This window comes from Herpailurus yagouaroundi, unplaced genomic scaffold (assembly GCF_014898765.1).
Source record: "Herpailurus yagouaroundi ecotype Mexico unplaced genomic scaffold, PumYag 29, whole genome shotgun sequence".
NCBI classification, from domain to species: Eukaryota; Metazoa; Chordata; class Mammalia; order Carnivora; family Felidae; genus Herpailurus; species Herpailurus yagouaroundi.
The window spans coordinates 32,821,249-32,844,901 of record NW_024412377.1 but is presented as its reverse complement, the minus strand read 5'-3'; the positions used below and the strand labels follow the sequence as shown (position 1 = coordinate 32,844,901).

The 23,653-nt window shown below is 42.7% G+C and overlaps 1 protein-coding gene and 1 long non-coding RNA gene across 3 annotated transcripts in view; one reads left to right on the top strand and one right to left on the bottom strand.

Annotated features, from left to right (window-relative positions):
- Positions 1-23,428, top strand: part of MROH2B (maestro heat like repeat family member 2B) — a 67,755-nt gene extending 44,327 nt beyond the window's left edge. Inside the window, exons 22-39 of one of the 2 annotated variants that reach the window (XM_040496091.1) lie at positions 2,826-2,961; positions 3,056-3,151; positions 3,413-3,502; positions 3,871-3,991; positions 6,367-6,464; positions 9,064-9,216; positions 11,385-11,542; positions 12,054-12,180; positions 12,791-12,978; positions 14,293-14,433; positions 14,743-14,857; positions 15,491-15,637; positions 15,881-16,063; positions 19,733-19,888; positions 20,232-20,366; positions 21,036-21,138; positions 22,376-22,441; positions 22,893-23,428. In XM_040496091.1, coding sequence (XP_040352025.1) covers positions 2,826-2,961; positions 3,056-3,151; positions 3,413-3,502; positions 3,871-3,991; positions 6,367-6,464; positions 9,064-9,216; positions 11,385-11,542; positions 12,054-12,180; positions 12,791-12,978; positions 14,293-14,433; positions 14,743-14,857; positions 15,491-15,637; positions 15,881-16,063; positions 19,733-19,888; positions 20,232-20,366; positions 21,036-21,138; positions 22,376-22,441; positions 22,893-22,999 — 2,320 coding nt within the window. In that variant the 3' untranslated portion in view covers positions 23,000-23,428. Of the gene's footprint in view, positions 1-2,825; positions 2,962-3,055; positions 3,152-3,412; positions 3,503-3,870; positions 3,992-6,366; positions 6,465-9,063; positions 9,217-11,384; positions 11,543-12,053; positions 12,181-12,790; positions 12,979-14,292; positions 14,434-14,742; positions 14,858-15,490; positions 15,638-15,880; positions 16,064-17,600; positions 17,713-19,732; positions 19,889-20,231; positions 20,367-21,035; positions 21,139-22,375; positions 22,442-22,892 lie in introns of those variants that run through there. The other variant, XM_040496102.1, reaches the window with a different exon arrangement.
- On the bottom strand, positions 17,300-22,367 carry LOC121044111 (uncharacterized). Its single transcript, XR_005797136.1, has 4 exons — positions 21,819-22,367; positions 19,708-19,786; positions 17,659-17,768; positions 17,300-17,552 (listed from the first exon to the last, which is right to left on the bottom strand). It is a non-coding gene; the product is annotated as an uncharacterized LOC121044111 (long non-coding RNA).
- Positions 23,429-23,653: the final 225 nt, after the last annotated feature.

The following is a 23,653-nucleotide window of genomic DNA, read 5'->3' as shown; positions in this document are numbered from 1 at the left end:
TTTGTGAATGTTGGGGTTTTCTAATTTTTTTTACTGTTTATTTATTTTTGAGAGACAGAGAGAGATAGAGCACAAGCAGGAGAAGTTCAGAGAGAGAGAGGGAGACAGAGAAGCCAAAGCAGGCTCCAGGCTCTGAGCTGTCAGCACAGAGCCCAATGCAGGACTTGAACTCACAAACTGCGAGACCATGACCTGAGCCGAAGTTGGATGCTTAACCAACTAGGGTGCCACCCAGGCACCCTAGGGTTTTCTATATATAAGATCATATCTTCTGCAAACAGAGATAATTTTGCTTCTTCTTTCCAATCTACATGGCTTTTATTTCTTTTTATTGCCTAATAGCTCTGGCTGGCACTTTCAGTATTATGTTAAATAAAAGTGGCAAAAGCAAGCATCCTTATCTTGTCCCTGATCTTAGATTTTCCTCTAAATATCAGAGGAAAAGTTTACAGTCTTTCACCATTAACATGATATTAGCTGTAGCCTTTTCATATATAGCCTTTATTATGTTGAGGTAACAAACAGCATTTTTAATGGCTGTTTAATGACTTACTGTATAGATATATCTCCTATTATTTAATCAACCTCCTCTTGCTATAGTTGTCAGGTTTTTTTGTTTTTTTTTTTTTAATTTTTTTTTTCAACGTTTATTTATTTTTGGGACAGAGAGAGACAGAGCATGAACGGGGGAGGGGCAGAGAGAGAGGGACACAGAATCGGAAACAGGCTCCAGGCTCTGAGCCATCAGCCCAGCGCCTGACGCGGGGCTCGAACTCACGGACCGCGAGATCGTGACCTGGCTGAAGTCGGACGCTCAACCGACTGCGCCACCCAGGCGCCCCAATTGTCAGTTTTTAAAACTATAAATAGGGGCGCCTGGGTGGCTCAGCTGGTTAAGCATCAGACTTCAGGTCATGATCTCACGGATTGTGAGTTCGACCCCCGCGTTGGGCTCTGTGCTGACAGCTCAGAGCCTGGAGCCTGCTTCAGATTCTATGTCTCCCTCTCTTTCTCTGCCCCTCTCCTGCTCATGCTCTGTCTCTCTGTCTCTCTGTCTCCCTGTCTCTCTGTCTCTCAAGAATAAATAAAACATTAAAAAATAAAAACTATAAATAATATTTTGGTGAACACTTTATGCAAAAAGTGCTCTCTGAACTTTTAATTATAAAAGTTGACAATTTAGTTCAATAAATAGTATTCAATGTCATCCATGTACCAGGCATTGAGCTAGATTCAAAAAAGATAACCATTAAAAAATATGGCCTTGTATACTGGGGAAAATAGATGCAAAAACATACCCACATAATCTCCTAAACTGTAGCAAGAAGCAACTAAGAGAAGGCACAGGTTGCCATGTTTACAAAGATACGTGAAGTTTGAAGAAAGCTCAGATAAATAAATGTGGAAGATAAACTAAAAGTTAGCTAGGCACTAAAATAATGTCAAGTAGAAATATAATGCAAGTCACATATGTCACTTAAAATTTTCTGGTAGCCACTTTTAAAAGAGTGAAAAGAAACATTAATTTTAATAATAATTTTACTTAATCCGATATATTCAGTATATTATCATTTCAATGTGTATTTGATATTTAACAAATGTAATGAGATAATTTACATGATTTTTCGTACAAAATCTTCAAAATCCAGTGCGTTTTAGAATTACAGCATGTCTTAATTCAGTCTAGCCACAACTCAGGTATTGGATAGCTGCCTGTCGCTAGAGACTACCCTCATTTGGACAGCACGCCTATAGAACTGGCAAACCAATCTCTAATGACTGAAAACCAATCGGTTTTCAGGGGCTAGAGTGAAGGAAGAGATGAACTGTAAAGGGGCATAAGGAAAAATCTAGGTGTTCTATATTGATTATAGTGGTGGTTTCACGGGTGCAAAACCCATTTAATTGCACACTTTTAACTGGATGCAGCTTGCTGTGCATACATTTTGCCTCAATAAGTTGATTTTTTTTAAGTCAGCCAGACAATAAAGATGAAAAGACTGTTCAACATATTTAACACTTTCAATTGACCTGCCCCAGCTGGTACTGACTTTTATTCCCCTGTGAGAGAACCAGTTTCACCCTGCCCCAACCATGTCATCATTTTCAATTTCTTTGCTAAATTGGTAGCTGACAAGTGGCATTTTATTGTCTTGATTTACATTTATTAAATAATAAATGGGGATTTTCATGTTTATCGAACATTTACATTTTTCCACGTTATGTCTAGGCTCATACCTTCGTGATGTTTATAGTAAATACCTGAAAGAAAGAAAGAAGGGAATGAAGGAAGGAAAGGAAGGAGAATAGAAAGGAGGGAGGAAGGGAGGGGGAAGGAAGGATGATTACAATGTCATTACTATAGGTACATTCATGAGTACCTATAGTATGTGTGACACCAGTTATAACCTGAGAAGACATATGAAATGGATAAAAATCACTGCTCCAAATGTAGAATTCCCCCCACCCAACACACACACACACACACACACACACACACACACAACCCATGAGCACTAGAAAAAACAAGTGGGTTAATGTTACCACAGATCATATAATAAAGGATTAAATACCACAAAGCTAGGGATGATTTGTTCATCACTCTAATAAATTAGAAATGAGGCATGTTGACTATGCACGCCAGTACAGTCTGATTCCATGTGTCCAACCTCTCCCTGCTTCTGTCACCACCTCCCTCAACATTCCAACACGTCGGCAAACATATCTGACCCCTTCAGGTATGGTTGGCAGTTCTTGGGTACTCTTCCGGGCTATGTTTTGTTTGTCATCCTAACGTCCATCCCTCTACATGGTTCTCGTTTCAGCAAACTGAAGCCTCAGCTCTCACTAAATGACCATCTCAATATTCTTGAAGAGACTATTCGGAGGCTGCTTCCCCTTCCACCTTTGGAAAAACTCAAAGATGAAGGCGAAACAGATAAGGACAAGGAGCACATCCATGTACGTGGGGGTGAGGCCTGAGTAAAATCAAGAACTACAGTGGGACTCTACTCTCCCGCTGGAGCCTGACACTCATGCTCACTTTGGATTTCAGTTTCTCTACGAACGATCCATGGATGCTCTGGGAAGGCTGCTGAGGACCATGATGTGGGATAATGTGAAAGCGGAGGACTGTCAAGAAATGTTCAATGTGAGTAGGGCCACTGCTCAAACTGATTCCCACATCCCCTCATCTGTGCTGCAAGGTGACACTCCAGACTCTACCTCATCCTCTTCCCAGGGAGATGTCCAGCCTGACCCATTTAACCCACCACATAGGGCCAGTCCTCTTAAAATTGTTTGTGGGAGGTGAGCACCGTTACAGAAGAGGCAGAGACAGCAGGAGCCAGAGAATGAGAATGAGTGAATATGAGGAGTGCTAAGGAAAGGACATTTATTCTTTGACCAACAGCTTCTCCGAATGTGGCTTGTTTCACAAAAAGACTGGGAAAGAGAAAGAGCCTTCCAGATCACCGCACAAGTGCTGACAAATGATGTGGAGGTAAGTAATCCCCAGCAGTGAATAGATTTCATCCTTTGCTGACAGTAGGGATCAGCTGAGGCCTCTGGAATCCCAAACTTAGGCATGATGGATCTCCAGTCCCAGAATGGAGTGCTTTCCAGAGAAGCACCTGAGAGGTGTCGCCTGACCCCAGAGTGAGGCAAGGACACTAGGATTAAACTATCTGGCTGCCTTTACATGCTTGCCGGCTCACTTTTCCACTGCCCTTGAAGGGAAAGTCCAAGATTCAATTTCATTCTAAGGACCTTTAGGGGGAAAATAAGAGACTTCATCTCCAGTGTTGTTGGGAATATCCTGGGATGTCAAGCCTCCCCATCACCTTGCGCCCCATCTCCTTTATCCTCCAGGCTCCAGAACACTTTAAGATCGGCTCACTCCTCGGCCTCCTGGCTCCTCACTCCTGTGACACCCTGCCCACCATCCGTCAAGCAGCTGCCAGCTCCACGATTGGTCTGTTCTGTATAAAAGGTGAGGGAAAGATGAGAAACCCACAAATGAAGAGCAGATACCTGTTTTCTTTTGTTCTCGGTTTTCCTCTTTGTTCATCGATGTCTCTCTGTCCCTCTCTTTCCGCTGTTCAGTCGTTTCGGCATTCTAATGCATTAATTATGTATAGGATTTGTCTCTCTTTTGGATCTTTTTTCCCCAATAGCTCTGTTTTTTGCTATTTTTAGAAATAAAGATAATGACACAGATGCATTATAAAGGTCCATTGGGGTAGGTGAAAATGTTTTGAGAGTGTCCAGTTTAAATCACTGAGCACTTAGGCGTATTAGCAATGCTTCTTCTATCACAAGGTTTTCTTCAGGAAGAAATAGCACTATTACTAAAGTTCTCTAAGAGAGACAACTTTGTGGAGGTTTTTCCAGCTTCCAGAACAGAAACTCTGCTCTCCAAGTACATGTGGAGTGTCAATATCAGGAAACATAAGGAATTTTAAAACCTCAATCTCGGGCTGAAACCAACAAGCAGGGCCTCAGGTCCAGGTTCAACCAGCAGTGGCTTCACAGAGGATGGCCTTGCACTGCACATGCGCAGTTCTGTACAGCCCAGGCGTGGCCAGGAACATGGGTCTAAGTTTTAATTATTTTTTTAAATGTACATCCAAATTAGTTAGCATATAATGCAACAATGATTTCAGGAGTATATTCCTTAGTGCCCCTTACCCATTTAGCCCATCCCCCCTCCCACAAAAAATCATATGACAAAAAGATGAAAATAAGGGAAGGGAAACAAAAATAATATAAAAACCGGGAGGGGGACAAAACAGAAGAGATTCATAAATATGGAGAACAAACTGAGGGTTACTTGCGGGGTTGTGGGTCTAAGTTTTCATGCCATCTCACACCTGTGTTCCACTCTCTTTCTTTTAAGTACTCAGAAAATGTTTATTAAACACTTTCCATGTTTCAAGCATTTCTCTGATGCTGGAGACACAGAGATACTACAACTGTAAAATTCACATAAAAAATGTGTTAAAACTAAAAGGTGGGATTTGGCTTGGGGGAGGAGGGGTGGTTAGTCAGTGGAGAAGAAAAAATAATGTTCAACAGAGTCAAACTAGGTATGAAAGTCCCTTGGGGTATGGGAAGATAATTCACTAAGGATATTGCTTGTACCAAGCCACAAAATAAAAAATGAGTTAAGGAGGTAAGAACTAAGAGGCCATCCCAGGAAGAGAAGAAACGTACCAGAGAGGAACCTCGTAGGAAGATAGGAATTTCAACTCTATTATTGTTCTACCTATTCTTCCTTTAGTGTACTTTATTTTCCTGAAACATGCAAAATTCAGGTTCTCAAGTATTCTTTGTTAATAAAAAAAAAAATCCCATACTTCATTATTTACTTTAACTCTTTTCCTCAATGGATCGAATAAGCATGGCAGAGAGAAGGAATATGATTATGAAACACCCGTTGAATACAAGTAACAAGTGTGATGCTAAATTAAATGCCCATTTAATAATCAGTTTTGAGATGAAGAGACCTGAAGTTAAGAAACATAGCCATCCGCCGTGCGCCTGGATGGCTCAGTTGGCTAAGTGTATGACTCTTGATTTCGGCTCAGGTTATGATCTCATGGTTCATGGGATCAAGCCCCACATTGGGCTCTGCACTGACAGTGGGGAGCCTGCTTGGGATTCTCTCTCCCTCACTTTCTGCCCCTCTCATTCTCTCTCTCTCTCAAAATAAATAAACTTCAAAAAACTTTTCAAAAAAAGAAAGAAATGTACCCATTCCAGCAAGTAGTGGAGCTGGGCTGTGAGCTCAGGTCTGTCTGACTCCAAAGTCCATGTGTGTTCTGTTGGGCTGGGATGCCTGCCACAAAATGGTTTAGGTGGTAGTTTCCACAATTACTATACATTCAAACAACAAGCAGAAAATCGTTACTGCTTAGGTCTGGGTTTATAAATTGATTCCAACAATCATTTACAGAGTTGCTGATGTTTTTATTGCAATAGTTACCTTTCCATTTTCCCCAAAGTGGCTGGCTGCAAAATGGAACTCCAACAGAGAGAGCAGCATAGCAGAGTAGTCAGAGCCTAGGCACCGAAGTCAGACAGACCAGGGTTCAAATTCTGACTCTGCTATTTTTAGTCGCTAGATAACCATGGCCAAATGACTTTATACCTTTCTGTCTCATCTTTCTCATCTGCAAAAACAGGAGTGTCTACCTCAGATGATGTTTATGAGTAATAGATGAGATCATTGTATGCAGAGTATTTAGCATGGTACTAAACCACCTGTACATGTTTGCTTTTATGCCTGCCCTTTCAATATGGCCAACCTCTTCAACCCCATCAGGTCTTTAAACTCTTGCATATGTCCCCCCTTGTGGATTTTAGGCATTCACCCAGAGGTGGAAAGACTGCAGGATTTGCAGGAAGGGCTGCAGTGTGATGATGTGCAGGGCCAGATCAAGATTTCTTCCAAAATAGCAAAGGTAATAGATATGGAGGACCGGCCAAGGGATGTAAAGATAGTTCTGGGTTGATTTCCAAATAAGTAAGCTGTGTATGCCCCACCACCAAGGAGAGCAGTGATCTAGCCATTCTTTTAGGCTATCATGCATTAACCCTGGGTGCATGCGCCCAGTCAACACCTGCTGCTTATATTTCATTCTCTGAGAAATATTGTGAACCAAGATTCTTCAGGGTAAGGGAGGCAGTGGAGTGGAGTAGAAGCAACAAGAGCTTTGGAGTCTATTGAACGCATTCTGTGTGCACTGCTTGAAACCCATTCTCCTCATCTTAAAAAGAAATGCATAACCTACCTCTCAGAGTTGTTCTGAGAATTGGTCAATGAATTCATTCATTTATTTAATCATTTATGCATTCGCCTACTATGTTCTGTGCACCTATCATATGCCAGACTTTGTTCTAGGCTCTAAGAATAGAAAAAGACAAAATGCCTGCCCTGGATGACCTTGTATCCTGGTGGATGGAGTCAGCCAAATAAATATGTCAGGTAGTGATAATTGAGAAAAATATAGTCAAGTAAGGGAATAGAGAGTAAGGGAGGGGCGATTTCCTAGAAAAGGCCACTGTGAAGGGGAGACCATGAAGACTGAGGGAAAAGAACATTCCAGGCAGAGGAGAAAGCAAGTACAGAGGCCCTGAGGTAGAGAAAGAAGGAGGTAGTGAGATCCAAGAGATAGCTCAGGAATGATTCAGTTGCCTTCCAGGTCTTGTTAAAGACTTTGACTTTTTTTTTTTTTTAGTTTATTTACTTATTTTGAGAGAGAGAGAGATAGCGCAAGTTGGGGAGGGGCAGAGAAAGAGTGAGGGAGACAGAGAATCTCAAGCAGACTCTGCACTGACAATGCAGACGTGGGGCTCAAACTCATGAACCTTGAGATCATGACCTGAGCCAAAACCAAGAGTCAGATGCTTAACCGACTGAGCCACCCAGATGCTCCAAAGACTTTGACTTTTACTCCAGTTGGAAATAAAAGCCAGCACAGGGTTTTGAGCATAAGTCGGGGCACTATGTCCAATTGTGCCAGATACGAAATGCACAAGGGCCTCTTCATGTGAGGCAGCATCATTCTTAATGTAAACATTGTAGATATTTATGTATTTTAAGGTAGTTATCCACAGATGGCAGCAAAAGGTCCAACAAAATCAGTCTTTATGACCATATACTTACAGAGAGAAGTGAACTGTCTTGAGGACAGGTGTCTTTTCCTAATTTGCACAAGCCCTGTATGGGCTAGGTGTGTTCCTGCAAGAAGGAACATGATCAGACTTCTATTTCAGAGGGTCATCTGGCTGCTGTGTTCATACTACAATACAGGCCAGCAGGAGTGAAATTAATGAGGTCAGTTTGGAGGAAACTACAAGGAGGTGGCTTGGACTAAAGTGACAGCAGCAGAAACAACAAGAAAGTGTCCAGAATAAGGGAGAGAGGCCAGTTGAGGGGCACGGAGGAAACATAGGTCAAATGCCTAAGAAAGTGTCTAATGCATGATAAGTACCCAAAAACATGAGTTCCCCTCCTTCCTTTCTTGCTAAACCATCATCCATACCAATATGAGGAAAAAACAGATAACCATTGAGTTTGGAGCCCAAGCAGGTATTTGGTGTTACATAGAACAGATGCGGCAGTCTGGTCCCTTGATCTTGGAACAAAAATGACTCAGAAACTGGTTGAGACATGCAACTATTCATGAAAAGGGACTCATTTCCTTTCAAGAACATTACTATTAAATATCAATCATCAGGTCACTTAATGCAGAGGGAAGTCAGTTGTAAAGAGTAATGTTTTCATACCTACAAACTCATAATCACAACCATCTTGCTTGGTTAAAGCCCCAGACAATGTTCCTGGAATTCATTCAAACTGCTAACTTTTCACCTGCCTGCCTGCCTTTTCATTAGGACTCATGCACGCATGCGTATGTGTTCACACACACACACACACACACACACACACATGCACACTCATACTCACACACTGCTATCACCCATTCTGTATAGTTCTTGTACTTAGAGACCAAATTGCAAAGTTTTTATTTTCTAGAACTTTTGACTACTCTTAATTTTGAAACATGAAAGAGTAAAAGACAGGGATTATAACAATTCATACTTTTATGGAAACTGTGAGGCACCTGTTATTCAGCATGGCACTTAGTACCTGGTGATAGACTTTCCTAAATTCCCAAGCCTTAGCTATTCTTTGGCATACCTAAGACATATTTCTGTGATATATGAACTGTATGCTGAAGTAATTTATATCATATAAATTGTTATACAAAATTTATACATTATTTTTCCCTTGTGGAGTACACTATAAGCTTGGAGAAGAAATTGCCTCAGGAGGCTTGGGTTTCAATAAATATAAAATGATAAAAGGGCAACTGTAGGAAAAGTTTACCTAGAGGTTGTAGGGTATTGTCTCTATCTGTTTTAGTAGTTTCTATAGTTCCAATCATGTGCTGTTTGGAAATTCCAGTGGTTTCCAATATCTTAAAACAAACAGTAGCAGCATGTTGTATGAAGTGAGGTGATTGATAACATGAATCTTTCTGGGTACATTCTCAGATTGTCAGTAAACTCATCCCAAATGAAGAAATTCTAATGTTCCTGGAGGAAACCCTGGATGGTCTGGAGACCCTTAACCCCACCTGTACAAAGGCCTGTGGCATATGGATGGTTGCTGCCCTGAAGGAGCAGGGAGCTGCTTTGGAAGAACAGGTGAACTGACAGCCAGTTTGACCATTGAGCAGAATTCTAACACTTCTGAAATGCCAAGTTGATTGCTACTTCCCAGTTTGTCCTCTGTTGGGAAATAAGCAAGAGCATGCATAGCCTCGGGAGGCCTCAGCAGAGACCCAACTTGTGTATTAACAACCAGGCTCATGTTGTCTCAGCCTGTCTCAATTGCCTCTCTAGTCTGTGATCAAAAAGTCTTTCTCAACTGTGACTCTTTGGCCAGAGACAGCAGCTCTGAACCAAGGGCATTTGGATTCTGGAAAACTGGACTGTTAGATCTATAAGGATGAGGGTGACTGTGTGGATCACCTTTGGGATGACCACTGAGGATCAGTAGAGTTTCTAATTCCACTGCCTCTCTTCAGGCTTCTCTTCCACACACCTTGGGGTTTGTTTTCTGGTAAGGAAGGTGTCATTGAAGAACTGATTGAGGGAAAGTCCTTAGTCCTTACTCCCAGCTGGAGAGTTAGGCAGAGTGAAAAGGATTTGAGCTCAGGAAGCTTGGTTAAGAGCTCCAAATGGGGATGCTCTAGCCTTTCTCTTGAGGTTGGAAACAAAATTCAGGCAATTCAAAGATTAATAAGGAGGAAGAGAATCTTTAACTCAATGAAGGCACCTCCTACAGGTGAAAGAAGTTATGGTCCCCATGTCCCGGAGTCAACCACCCTAAATTAAAGAATTCTCCAAAGTATGACCTTTAGAAATTATTTCTGTGCTAATTACTCTCCAATCAGTTTTTTAAAAATTTTACTGAGTGTGTACTATGTGGCAGGCATTATACTGGACATGGGAAGATCAAAGCTTCATAAATTTGGAATGTTGTTGTATTTGTGTGTTTGGCATTAAAAGGGAGCAATAGGGACCTAAATCCTCCCCTAATGGGACTCTGTGGTAATCATATTTGCCAGATATTTATGTTTAAAGAATTTTAATTCAGAGTAAATGTCATGTTTAACCTAAAAATATCTATCCAAAATAAACAAGAGAAATATCTACTAGAAGCAAAGCTACTAGCAGATAGATATGCCCTTCTCCACGTCAAAAATCCAAATGTATAATATCATTTCCTGCTGCCCACAGATTCACATCCAAATTTGGAAGGTGACCTTCAGTGTTCTCTCGGATCTGGCTTCATCTTTTCTGTCAAGTTATCTTCTCTTATCACCCTCATTTTCTCTGTGTTCCAAACTGGACCATTCTCTTGTTCCAGAAATGTTTTCCATATTTGCTTGGGCCCATGCTCTCATGCTAGTTTATATATATATATATATATATATATATATATATATATATATATATTTTTTTTTTTTTTTTAGAGCAGTTTTAGGCTCACAGCAAAATTGGGCATAGAGCCCTGTACCTCCTCTCCCCACACACATGTATCCTCCCTTACCATCAACATCCTACAACATGGTGGTACATTTGTTACAATCGATGAACCTACATCAACACATTATTATCACTCAAAGTCCACAGTTTCCCTTAAAGTTAACTGTTGGTATTGACAAACGTGTAATTGCACATATCCACCATTGCAGTAACATACAGAATACTTCCACTGCTCTAAAAATCTTTTGTGCTTCATCCATTATCATGCTTTTTTATTTTACATCTTTATCTATATTCTTCTTTGGGATGAGGATGACTTTCCCCACCATCCCCACCTTGCCTTTTGAAATTTCTATATATCCTTCAAGACCCACATCAGGTGTCCCTCCAAAGTGACCTCAGTTACTTCTGGGTTCCCTCACAATCTTGCGAACCTCTTGTGTACCATTTGCCATATACTGCCTGGCGCACAGGCCTTTGGATATATGGCTGGTATTCTTTCTTAGAACATTCATTCCTTTTGAGAAAGGGCTACATCATATTCCTCTTTGGTAAATCCCCCACAATGCCTAGCACAACACTTGGCATAATGCAGTCTTTCACTAAATATTTGCTACATTGACTTAGGAATAAATACCCAATATACCTACAGCCCTCGTGAGTAAGAGATAGGCCATGCATAGAATTAACTAGTGTTTCTAACATTATTATATAATTCATCAACTACCCATGATTAACATGCTGACTATATGTGTCCTAAGCCATATAGTAGAGGGAAAATGGCAATTTAATGTTTGATTTGGACTTTGTTTTTTTTTTAGCTGTTGGAGATCTTGAACATGATTTACTATCACATGCCAGTCCTCAGACAAAAGGAGGAAAGTTTTCAGTTTATGCTGGAAGCCATCTCTCAGATAGCCAGCTTTCACATGGATGCAGTTGTTGCTAACCTTTTACAGAAGCCTCTGCCCTTTGACAGGTAGATTCTAACTGAGCTCATTCCTTCTCCCAGGAAATGCTAATCCGCACTGAGGAAGAATTTGTGGTTTGAGAGAAAGAGAGTAAAAAGAAAGGTTGAGAACATCTCACCTAAATAATAAGTTCAAAAATGGTGTTTAAATCATAAATAATGTTTTTCCAAGTGTTTTTCATATACATATCCTCCTAATATGATAAGATTTCTTTTTTTAAAAAAATACATCATAGGAATAAGTGAATATTAGAAAATGAGTATTTCTCTTCTTTCTGGTTGCCTTGAATTTCACCTATGTGAGAGGTTTGTGCCTTAAAGGACATTAACAAACCTCAGTAACCCAAGTCCAGAATGCTGGACTGTTAAATAACACATCCTTATCATCTCCGGGCATGTTAGCATCGCCATCTGTCCTTGAAATTTTGATTAGTCATAATGTGGTTTTAGAGGGGAACAGATGAAAAAGCTCATATTCCAAAGAGTTGTTTCTTATCAGCTTCCTGGCTTACCACCCTAGGGACACAAGGACATTGTGGAAGGCTCTGGCTGAGAACACAGCCTCCAGCGGTAAGCTCTTGAGAGCCTTAACAGACAAACTTGAGAATGAATTAGAAGATGACGTAGCTGGGCTGGAGGCGATTTCAGTGAGTTGGACAACCCATCACATACCTGGAATTGTGTCCCACTCCATGGTCTGTCCCCACCTGGAACTTGGTGATGCAGCATTAATCATACTTCTTCCCCTCTTATACCCTGATTTTAAATCGGCTCCAGTTAATTGGAGTTAGTTGGACAAATATGGCAGCAATTTTGTCTGTGGCTGATCACTTTTAGAAGCAAATTTCTCATCCTCCCAAAGAAAATCTGTGGGTCTGTATTTACAAATTAGTCTTAAGATAGCCAGAGCACCCCTTTGAAAGACCTCAATGCTGGAAAAGATTTCATTTCACCTGACTGGTGCCCCCTAGAGTTTGGAGTTGCCGAACATAACAGTCCTGAGAGAGAAACATAGTATGAGCTGAGAAGTTTCCAAACAAATACACCCTCTTTTCTGGCATTTTTTGTGTTTTGTTTTGGTTTGGTTTGGTTTGGTTTGGTTTGGTTTCGTTTCGTTTCGTTTCGTTTCGTTTCGAGTATGAGTGCGGTCAACTTGGAAAGCAATCCTTTGGGGAGAAAACAACTTGAAGGTCAGACCAGGGAGATGTCCTTGGAGGACAGGAGCCTGCTTGACCATGAAGTCCTTTCTCCCCTCAGGCGGCCTGTGCTATGTATGAAGTGGTATCGGCAGGCACCCCTGTCACAAGCTTGTACCCGGAGGTGTTCACTCTTCTCCTGAAGTTGGTCAGCTGCACACTGGGCCAGAAAATGCCCACTTCCACCTTGAGCCGCAGGCGGCGGGTGATGCCACAGGGAGAACGGCAGCAGACCGCAGACCCCTGCAGGTAAATGGCCAGGCCAGAGGGCCTGCCAGAGCTGTCTGGACCCCAGACTCTAGACGAGGGGCTCTGTTAGTCAACGCCTATGCCTCCTGGCGTGGCCTCAACTACCCATGAGGCAACGAGTCTCCACACTGCCCTTGAGCCCTGTTGCTCTTCCTCCCTGAGCAGTACCCAGCACAGTTGCCCAGAATGGTCACATAACAACGAATAGCAGCTCTGTTTGCTTCCATAGAGAGCCTGTCCTGCTCCATTTGTTTTCTTTCTTTGAGACCCTTCAAAGCAAGCTGGAATTCTGGGATAGTCAACGCCACCAAGGAAAGAAGAAAAATAGAAATAAATACCATATTTTATTAAATTTAAGATATCACCAATTGAAGGAAGCAAAATTATTTTGTGCACTATTGAAAAAGAAAGAAAGAATCCTGATTAAGCCATGAATCAATGCTTTGTGATACTTTAAATTTTTTACTATGTATTTATTCAAAGAGCTCTTTGAGAATTATTAGGTGCACATTTTGATCCTACATCACAACGCTCTGTTTCTGTGCCCTTTTGCATAACTTTTCATTCCAATGTCAAATCCACCTTAGTTTTTTTTTTAATCTTTTTTTTTCACGTTTATTCATTCTGAGGAACAGAGTGTGAGTGGGGAGGGGTAGAGAGAGAGGGAGACACAGAATCCAAAGCAGGCTCCAGGCTCTGAGCTGTCAGCACAGAGCCCGACGCGGGGCTCGAACTCACAGACTGAGAGATCATGACCTGAGCTGAAGTCAGACGCTTAACAGACTGAGCTACCCGGGCACCCCTCAAATCCACTTTGTAAAGACATTTTAAACAACGGTTAGACCCAACACATGTAGTTCCAATAACACAATGTTGCCAAAATGACAACAGTATAAACAACCGTGCCTAAATCCATGCATGTTCGTGTGCACGCACTGGTAATAACAACTACACCACAACTGCTGTCTGGCCAACTGTCATAACACACTATCCATTGCAAGCCGCATCCTGCTTCTGAAGGGCTGTTTCAGAATCAGTGAAATACAGTATTTGGCACTTTCCATCTTTAGGGCTTTATTTTCTCATGAGAGGTTAACAAAATTTTGTGGCATTATTTACTGGTCCAAATCACCTCAGTGTCCCCTTTGGCCCCAAAACTGAAGTGTGAGATCAGGCTGTCTGGTTTTTTCCCTCACACAACATCCATTAATCCAGGGTGAAGCAGCCTTGTGGGGAACAGAAAGAGTGAACTTGGGATTCGCAACTCCCTGTATGGGGTTGACTTACTTTTGTGGTGCCCACTGTCTCCTTCAGGCTCTCAATCACAACTCTGAAGTGTGTGCAAGCCCAAGCCATGAAAGAGGGCCTTGCCAAGGAATCTGATGAGGGGGACAACTTATGGACCTTTCTCAGCAGCCCCAGTTCCCACCATGTAGGAGTATGTGCACTGGCCAGGTAATGTGTGGACATTCGAGAACTGGATACAAAGGAGAAAAATTAAAAACAGAGTAAAAACTGCCATGTAGGCAACTTTACTGGAAGCAATGGACTCACCAAGGATCTGTAGTCCAGGGGAAAAAAGAGGGAAGAAAGAGCAAAGGCAGATGGGAAGGGACGGTGGGAAGAGCCCAAATCCTTAGTGCTCTTTCATGGAACATTCCTTTTGAGATCATTTATTTCCCTGAGAGAGAAATAGACTAAAATCTCCTCCATTGTTTAGAAAGAAAAAAGTCTCTGCTACAATTGGAGCCTTGCATTTTCTAGGAGCATGGCGCTGTGGCAACATGGAGTCATACTAGACATCATGGAGCAACTGTTTGCATCTCTCACCTCCTCCTCGGAGAACTACCGGATAACCGGCACAGCTTTCTTCTCTGAGGCAAGAGAGAACAGTCATGTCACTGCCCAGCAGGCTCTCTGGGTCCCCTTGGGGGCATTTCTCTTAGGGTCAGCAGTTCAGTGGGAGCTGGAACCACAGAAGAGGGCCCTTCAGGAGAGCTTTGGTAGTACTGAGATTCAGCCGCCGCCAGAAATACAGTACCTGAGAAGGGAACGAGAGAGGAAAAAGAACTCACCCAAACCTCTTCCTTCACTCCAGTCTGCCGGCACCAACCTCCCAGGACAGAGAAGGGTGGACGATAGATATGACAGGGACAAAACAAAAAGTAACCAAGAACTATATTACTGTCCCCTCACACCCTGCCATAAAGGTTGTCCCAGACAACCCGGAGAAAGAACATTGCCAGTAACTCCCGTTTTCCTGTTTTTCCATTTAGATTAGAGACATCCTACTTAACTGGGTAGTGTGGTTCTCATCACCATGTAACCTTGGTCTGTGGGCTGCTCAAATAGAGAGATTCCTTTCTGCCAGACTTGCTGATTCACCTGAGGGCTTTCCCCCCTGCTCCAAGAGCAGCCGGGTGCTAGTCTTTAACTGTAGTTATGATGCACTTATCATTCTCCTGAAGAGAGGCCACTCCTTTAACTAAAGGGGTGAAGTGGTTGTTTTCAGCTCATGAAGGAGCCGATCCTTTGGAAGCATGGGAATCTACGGGAAGTGCTGATCCTGATGGATCAGAGTGCCTGGGACTCCAACGCCATTTTGAGGCAAATGGCCATCCGAGGGCTTGGTAATACAACTTCTGGAGCCCCTCACAAGGTAAAGGGAGTTGGGGTAGGTGCGGGGGACACTTAATCAGAGTTTAAAATAATTATTTACTAACCCACATCTCGTGCTTGTATAGCAATTAAGTAAAAATCCAAAAGAAATTGCTACAGTGGTATCTCTGGAGTTGAAGTGTATGTGACCCTAACAGAATTCCAGTTTCCTTGGGAGTCTCCTACCCTATTCTAGATGCACAGAGAGCAGTTTTCAAGATTACGAGACCTTATTTCCAAATAGGTGAAGAAGCATAAGCAGATGATACTGGAATCTATCATCAGAGGCCTATATCACCTGGCCCGCACCGAGGTTGTCTGTGAAAGCTTGAAGGCTCTAAAAAAGATCCTGGAGCTGCTCACAGACCGGGATGTGAGCTTCTACTTCAAAGAAATAGTGCTGCAAACTAGAACCTTCTTTGAAGACGTAAGTGAGTCTGTTCAGAATTCTGCCCTCCCAGGAGTGAGTGAACAGAAAGAGATTCAGGTGGTGCTGGTAGCAGGCAATGCTGGTGTCCCATCCATATTCCTTGGCCTTCCCCTGTGGTCACCCGCACACAGGTCACCTGCACAGAGGTCACTTGTACAGTTCTTATGCAGGCTGCTGGCTTCTTGCCTCTCTCTCGGCCTGCGGGTACTCTCTGGCCTGGGAATCAGGATTGCTCTGAGCAGGGTGGGCCAGACAAATGAGAACAAACAGGAAATAAACAATAAGAAACACAAGTTTGCAAATAAACTTCCCAGCTTCCTCACCCATCACAAGGATTGAGCTCCACTTGCCCATAAGGGCAATACCCTCACGTATATTCCCTTTCACAGCTTTCCTCTCTCTCCTGTGTCATTCCCAAAAATTACCACAGAACTCAACACAGAACAAAGGCCCCAGTAAAGACCTTGTCATCTCCAACACTCTTTTCCACATCAAGATTCAAAGGTTCAAAATGCTTGCGTGGTTCACTTCATCGAGGAGTCGGTATAAACTATAGCCAGTGGGCCAAATCCCGCCCCGAGCATCTTTTCATAAATTAGGTTTTATTCGGAGCACAGCCACGCTCACCGGTTACATATTGTCTACGGTTGCTTTCACACTTCATCTGCAGAGTTGATTAGCTGTTACAGAAACCATATGGCCCCCAAAGTCTAAATTAGTTACTGTCTGGCCCTTTACAGAAAGAACTTGCCAACCCCCAATCTAGTCAATAGCCTAGAAATAAATTTCAAAAAAGATCAGTTGGTGACCCTAGAACAGAGGAAAGTCATTTTCCTTTATACCTTCCAGAAAACTAGATTTTATTATTATTTTTGGCTTATTCACCGTCATCAGTGTAAAATCTCTTTCACCTCCAACTTATATCTGTTTTTTATAATCGAAAACTGTTTCCTCATGTTTGTTGTCAGAGGAGATGGAAAACTGCTGGTTTCCTCCTCTTAAACATTAAGGCTTGATTAAATTACCTTTCTACCTTCTAGTCTCCAGACTGAAAAGTCTTCATTTCCTTCATTATTCATAATAAACCTAATTTTTCAGCTCCTTAAATATTTTACAAGCCAGTGACTGTGTTGTATCTCTAGATGTGGCCTGCAGAGTATTGAATGCAACCTGAAGAAAAATTACCTCTCAGGTCTGATTTTTTTTATTTATCCACTCCAATTTTTTTTTTTTTAACTCTTGCCCTTTCCTCCTGACTCTTTGACAATCCGTTAACTGTATAGACTTCTGGATTTTAGTCTGTAATATATACCCACAGTCAATAATTCTCCAGTTTTGTATTTTTTAGTTTCCTTTGACAGCAGCTTTCTGCTTGTTTCCAGCTACCTTCTCCAATGTTACCAACATTACTTTTTAATTCTCATCTTGTCCTCAAAACTGCTTTCTTGGCTCCCACTCAATGTTGTATCTTCCAATGATGTATCTTCTGTAAAATAACAAAGATATTCTTTTCTCTTTTTTTTCCATTACACAGATCATTGATGACAATCTTCGACAACAAAGAGCTGAAGCAACCCCTTCAGGGCCCCCACCTGTTTGTTAGGTTCCCCAGGCTGTTGTTGGTCCAGTGATGATAATTCTCTTGGATCTGAGCCTGCAATAATCACCTATGAGTTTTGTGGTCAACATAATGTTTCTCAGGCTTATGCAAAAGAAAAAAAAAAAAACTAAAGTCTTGCTGGTTGTTAGGTTAGCACTTTCTCATCCTTAATAGGTATTAATTCCATCATATTTGTATAAAAGTGAAGTTTGATAAAACTTAGGTCTTAGTAATGCCATGCTATTTTTTTCTCTGGCAATGCTCTCTTCTCACAAATAAATTTATACTCTATGAAACCTTGCCCATGCAGTTTTAATCTATATATTAAGCATAAAATTCTATAATCTCCAAACTTCTTCCCCCCTCCATTTCTTTCAATATTTAAGCACTTTGTTGGAATTCTTAAAACATGGTGACACTTCAGTGAAGGGGCAGAACAGAAAATATGGCTGCCATGCCATGCTCCATTCCCTGCTTGCGCCCATCCCCGTCCCTGAGCAGCCACCTTACTCTCTATAACTCCACTCTCTCAACTTGAAACAAGGACACTAAACTCTAGGATCTTTCCCAGCACCTACAACAGGTTCATTGCTTCTTTTCTGCTTTTTCATCATCCAACTGGTTGATCATTCCTTAACCTATCATTAGGTCCTATTATTTGATTTGGGAAAATTTTAAAGATTTTGAAAAAAGTAAATACCTTTTTAGGTATTTTGTTATTCATTTGCTTTCTTTTTTCTAAAAAGAGACCTTTTAGGGAGCATAGCTGGTTCAGTCAGAAGAGCATGCAACTCTTGATCTCAGGGATATAAGTTCAAGCCCATGTTAAGTGTGGAGATTACTTGAAAAGAAAACCTTTAGGGGCACCTGGGTGGCTCAGTCAGTAAAGCGTCCAACTCTTGATTAGGTCATGATCTCACAGTTTGTGAGTTTGAGCCCCACATCGAGCTGTCATTGCAGAGCCTGCTTGGGATTCTCTGCCCCTCCCCAACCCTCTCTCTCCCTCTCTCTCTCAGAATAAATAAACTTAAAAAAAAATTTTTTTTTCTAGTACATCGAAATTTCTACTTCTTTTTCCATTATACAAGGTCACGTCTCATGTATTCATTTAACTTTTCTGGCCTTGTCCCAACCAGCCGTCTTTCTTTTTTCTGGAAGATCTTTATTAACTTCCTTTTTTCTGTCATTTTTGCTTCTGTGCCCACTTCTGATACATTCCATCTTGCCACCAAAATTAATACTTCTCTATCTTCTCCCCCTCATATTCGTGGGGATGCTTTTCAAAAGTTGGCCCTTGTTTATCGCTAATCCAAAATATAATATTCTGCTACTCAGAACAACTTTTCCCTTCATCACTCTGCCTTTATATGGGTATCTTAAACTACTTTTCTGGACCTGGGAGGAAAAAAAGAAGAACCTCCAGAAAATCCATCAGTGTTTGTTAGAGCTATGAACAATATCAGCAAGGTTTGGGGGATGATAGAAGACCATCTTTCTCCACCACCTCACCCTTTGGTTCTTAAAATCATTGTCTAACCATCCTGGACAACAAGCAAGGATGTTCCAGAACTTCTTATATGCAAGGGTAGGGCTAAGCACTATTTGTTTATTCTCTGTCTCTGAGACCAAGGATCTTCCGAGTTGCCTTTCATCATATTGGAAAGTATTTGGGACCTTGGAGAAGACCCTTAGGCCTTGGGCAATTTAGATTTGAAGCCCCATAAGTCTAGGCTAGTGGTGCAGTCGGGCTAATTTGTATAAAATACATAAGCAGGAACCCTTCCTGGCCTGTTTACCATCCCTGTGGTCATGTTTCCCCAGTAGCTACTCAACTGACAGAAACCAAGTCCCAGACCCATGGTCATTTAAACTCGTGGAGTGTGAGTGCAGAGCTTCTGGAAAAGAAAGAGTGTTCTTGGCACACATGAGGGCAGTGACTGGAGCGCACCAGTGCCCGGGGCACAGCCTCCCTCTGCTGAAGTGGGACAGGGCAGGGTGGGGGGTGGACAACGGCTGGGAATAGCCTGTGATGGGGACTCACCCATGACATGCATCTGTCGTCACAGGAGCAGGATGATGTGAGACTGACTGCCATCTTCTTATTTGAGAATCTGGCATCCCTAACAGGAAGAAGGTGGAAGATTTTTTTTGCGGAAGAAATAAAAAAGAGCATGATTTCATTCCTTCTCCACCTCTGGGATCCCAATCCCAAGATTGGAACTGTAAGTGGTGCTTGCACAGACACCCGCACCTCCACCCCACCCCTTTGACCCCCCACCCCTTGGCCAGAAGTGCCAGGAGAGCTGGTCGAGCTGGACCAGAAGCCAGATCTGAGGCCACCACTCCCAACTAGACCTGAAAACTGCTTCTCCAGCCCTAGGTTCTTTCTTGCCCTCTCTCTCAGATTGTTCTTCCATCCTTGAATCTGGGAAGGTGCCAGCATAGATCGTAAGCCCCTCACATTGCAGGCATCCACTACCACTCTCCCAGCCCTAGGCAGCACCCCACTCTTCCAGAAGACAATCCAGTATTCTGGACTGTGACTCAAAGAACTCTGTTTCTTAGGCTTGCCGTGATGTCCTGATCATCTGCATCCCTTTTCTGGGCCTTCAGGAACTCTATGGGGTGTTAGATCATCTCCTCGATGGTCAGGATCTACCAAGGGCCAGAGATTTCTACCGGCAACTCTGTGTGAAACTGGTGAGCATGCAGTAAATGCTGCCTGCAAAGCCATAGCCAAGAGTCCAGGCAAATCCCAGACAAGCAAACAACACAGCAAGGATCTCTGGCCAGAGTCAGAACTGTCTTGGAGGGACAGCAATGATTCTTGGTGTCCTGCCACATTACTCTCTGCTCTTTTCCAAGTCCTGACTGGGATCTGTTCTTCAAGATTCCTGAAACCCATCTGTTGATTAGTCCCAAAAGCCCCAGGACTTTTCTTTTTTATAAGTTTATTTATTTATTTATTTTGAGAGAGAGAGAGAGAGAGAGAGAGAGAGAGCATGCCTGTGGGAGGAGCAGAGAGAGAAGGAGAGAGAGAATCCCAAGTAGACTCTGTATGGGCAGCATGGAGCCTGATGCAGGGCTCGAACTTATGAACCATGAGATCACGACCTGAGCAGAAATCAAGAGTTGGATGCTTAACTGACTGAGCCACCCAGGTGCTCCTACCCGCCCACCCCCCCCTCCCCCAGTACTTTTCTGATTAAATTCAGGTTTGAAATGGCCAGAAGACATATCCCAGTAAAATAATGGCTCTGTGAGTGTTCACTGGTCTTTAGATTTCCTTTTGCAGGACCTAGAGGGTGCCAAATTTCACACAGAGTCACTTTCCCTCTTTGTCCTCTTTGTAAAATACATCTCTTTTAGGCAAAGAGAAACCAGGAAATCCTGTGGATCCTCCACACACACTCTTTCACCTTCTTCAGCAGCAACTGGGAGATGATCCGGAGTGCTGCTGTCAAACTCACAGGTGAGGGCACATCTGCACTCCCTACTCAGTTATGTTGCTCCTTCCCATCCACTTTTGCTTTGACTGGAAGCTACTCTAGCATGAACACAAGTATGACTGGTGTGACCAAAAAAGAAATGCCAGAAAGGAATTCATTTTACCTCTTGGAACATCTTCCCTCAAAGGAACCAACTTGTTCTCTTTTGCAAACATCTTCTGACTTCCCAACACCTCCTCTCCTCCTACTAGACCCTCCTCCCTACTGGGCCCTCATGCTTCTCTGGTTCCAAGTCATCACTCTTTCTTTTGCCTGAGTTTTTGCTCCCAGCCGGCTGCCACTGCCTAAATGGTTTCTTTTGCATTGTCCCTTAACATAAGCCATGGTAAACCTTTTAAGCTCAGTTGAAGCTGAGAGTTTTAAATTTTTTTTTTCAACGTTTATTTATTTTGGGGACAGAGAGAGACAGAGCATGAACGGGGGAGGGGCAGAGAGAGAGGGAGACACAGAATCGGAAACAGGCTCCAGGCTCTGAGCCATCAGCCCAGAGCCTGACGCGGGGCTCAAACTCCCAGACCGCGAGATCGTGACCTGACTGAAGTCGGACGCTTAACCGACTGCGCCACCCAGGCGCCCCGAAGCTGAGAGTTTTAGCAGCAACATGATAAAAGTGGAAAGTGTGTGGGTCAAGAGGCCAGCAGACCTTGGCTCTGCTCTGTGATGCTGGACAATTCACTTAAATTCTCTGTGTTGCCTTTTTGTCTGATCTATAAAATAAAAGAGGAAAGTAAGTGAATCCCTCAGGATCTTCTATCATGAAATTCTAAAATTTATCCTGAAGCCAGTTCCAACTAATCCAGCCCACTGTGAATGGGCCACCTGTAAGACTTAGTTAAAACATAAGGATTCCTTATTGGATCATGTATATGATCCCCCCAGCTACACTGTAAACTTTTTGAAGACAGGGATCATATCTTACACACGTTAGAAACCCTGACAACAACCGGCATGCCCTGCGAGGACACCGGGTGAACTTTCCCAAATGCACATTGGCCGAGGGACCACTTCCACACATGACACTTAACACCCAATAGACATTAGCCCAGCATCATTCTGGGGGCACAAAGGGAGTCATAGAGTTTGCTCATTCACTAGCCAGACCATTTAACTTCTGACCAGGAGCAGAGCCTAACCTGACCAGTTTTTCATGGCCTCTTCCTCTATAACGAAATTAGCACCTGTTTCTCCTGTTGATTTTAGATGCCATTGTTCTCAATCTGACCAACCAATATGTGCAGTTATTAGACAAAGAGCAACTGACCACACGTGAGTACCAACCCTAGTTTCTGCGCAGCCTGTTGTCAGAGAAATATCTGTGAGAAGGAGAAGTTAATTATGCACCAAGTTCCATGTGAGCCCAGAAACTGAAAATCATAGTACCTCATTATTGTCTCTAATGCTCCCTAGATCCTGGGATTTCTCCAGAGTATAAAGCAACCCCCAGCTCCAGCTCTTTGCAGGCATCATTCCCAACAGACCATTATTTTCTGATTGTCTATAAACCTACTGATCACAAGGTCAGGATCTCCTCTTCCCCTATGTCAGTGTTAAAATAGATCCTCACCTTGCAAATCCAAATCCTACCTGTTGGCATGGAATGTAAGCATGGACCCAGGGCTCTGCATAGAGCTAACCCTGAACAATGGAGCCTCACAGGGAGGCAGAGCTTGAGCCTTGGCTTTCCTCATTCACTGAACTTCGCTATTCTTTGTTTCAGGGCTCCAAGCACTTCGGCAAGACCCCTGTATCAGTGTCCAGAGAGCAGCCGAAGCTGCCTTGCAGACGCTCCTGAGGAGGTGTAGAGAGATAAGCATCCTTCTGTAAACCACCAGGAAATAAACTGCTAGGCTTTTTCTACAACTGACTCCTGTCTTCATCCTCACAACCTACAGACTTGCAGCATTTTGAGGATAGAGATGGCGCCTAGCATAGGGATCTTGGAGTAGTGATATATTCCTTACCCTCCATGGTCTCCCTGCCACCTTCCATTAGTAAAAAGTAAACCCCACAAATTCACTTGAGGGATAACCTGTGATTTCAGTAGTGACAGCCACATAGCTGGAATATTATGTCCCAGCAGATATCAAAAAATGACAGAACTGGAAACAATTCTGCTGCCATTAAGAAAAGGACTACTGTTATTGCCACACATAGCCCTGTTCTGTATTATCTCTGCCAGCCTTGAATTACTACCCACACGCTTTACTTTCTAAAAAGCAGTCTTACAATAAACTTGAACCTGTGTGTTCTTTCTCAGGTTGTAATTTTTGTGTCGAGGCTATGCCCGATACTTTTCTACAAAAGACCCATTCTGGCATTGTATTAAATCTCATGGTTTTCTTTCTGTCATCCCAGAGCACTCCTTCCTTTGAATAGCGTGTGTGTGTGTGTATGTGTGTGCATGTACGTGTGTGTGTGCATGCATGTGTTAATCTTCTTCACAGCATCTGAATCATAACTCCTGACCCTTTTTCACAA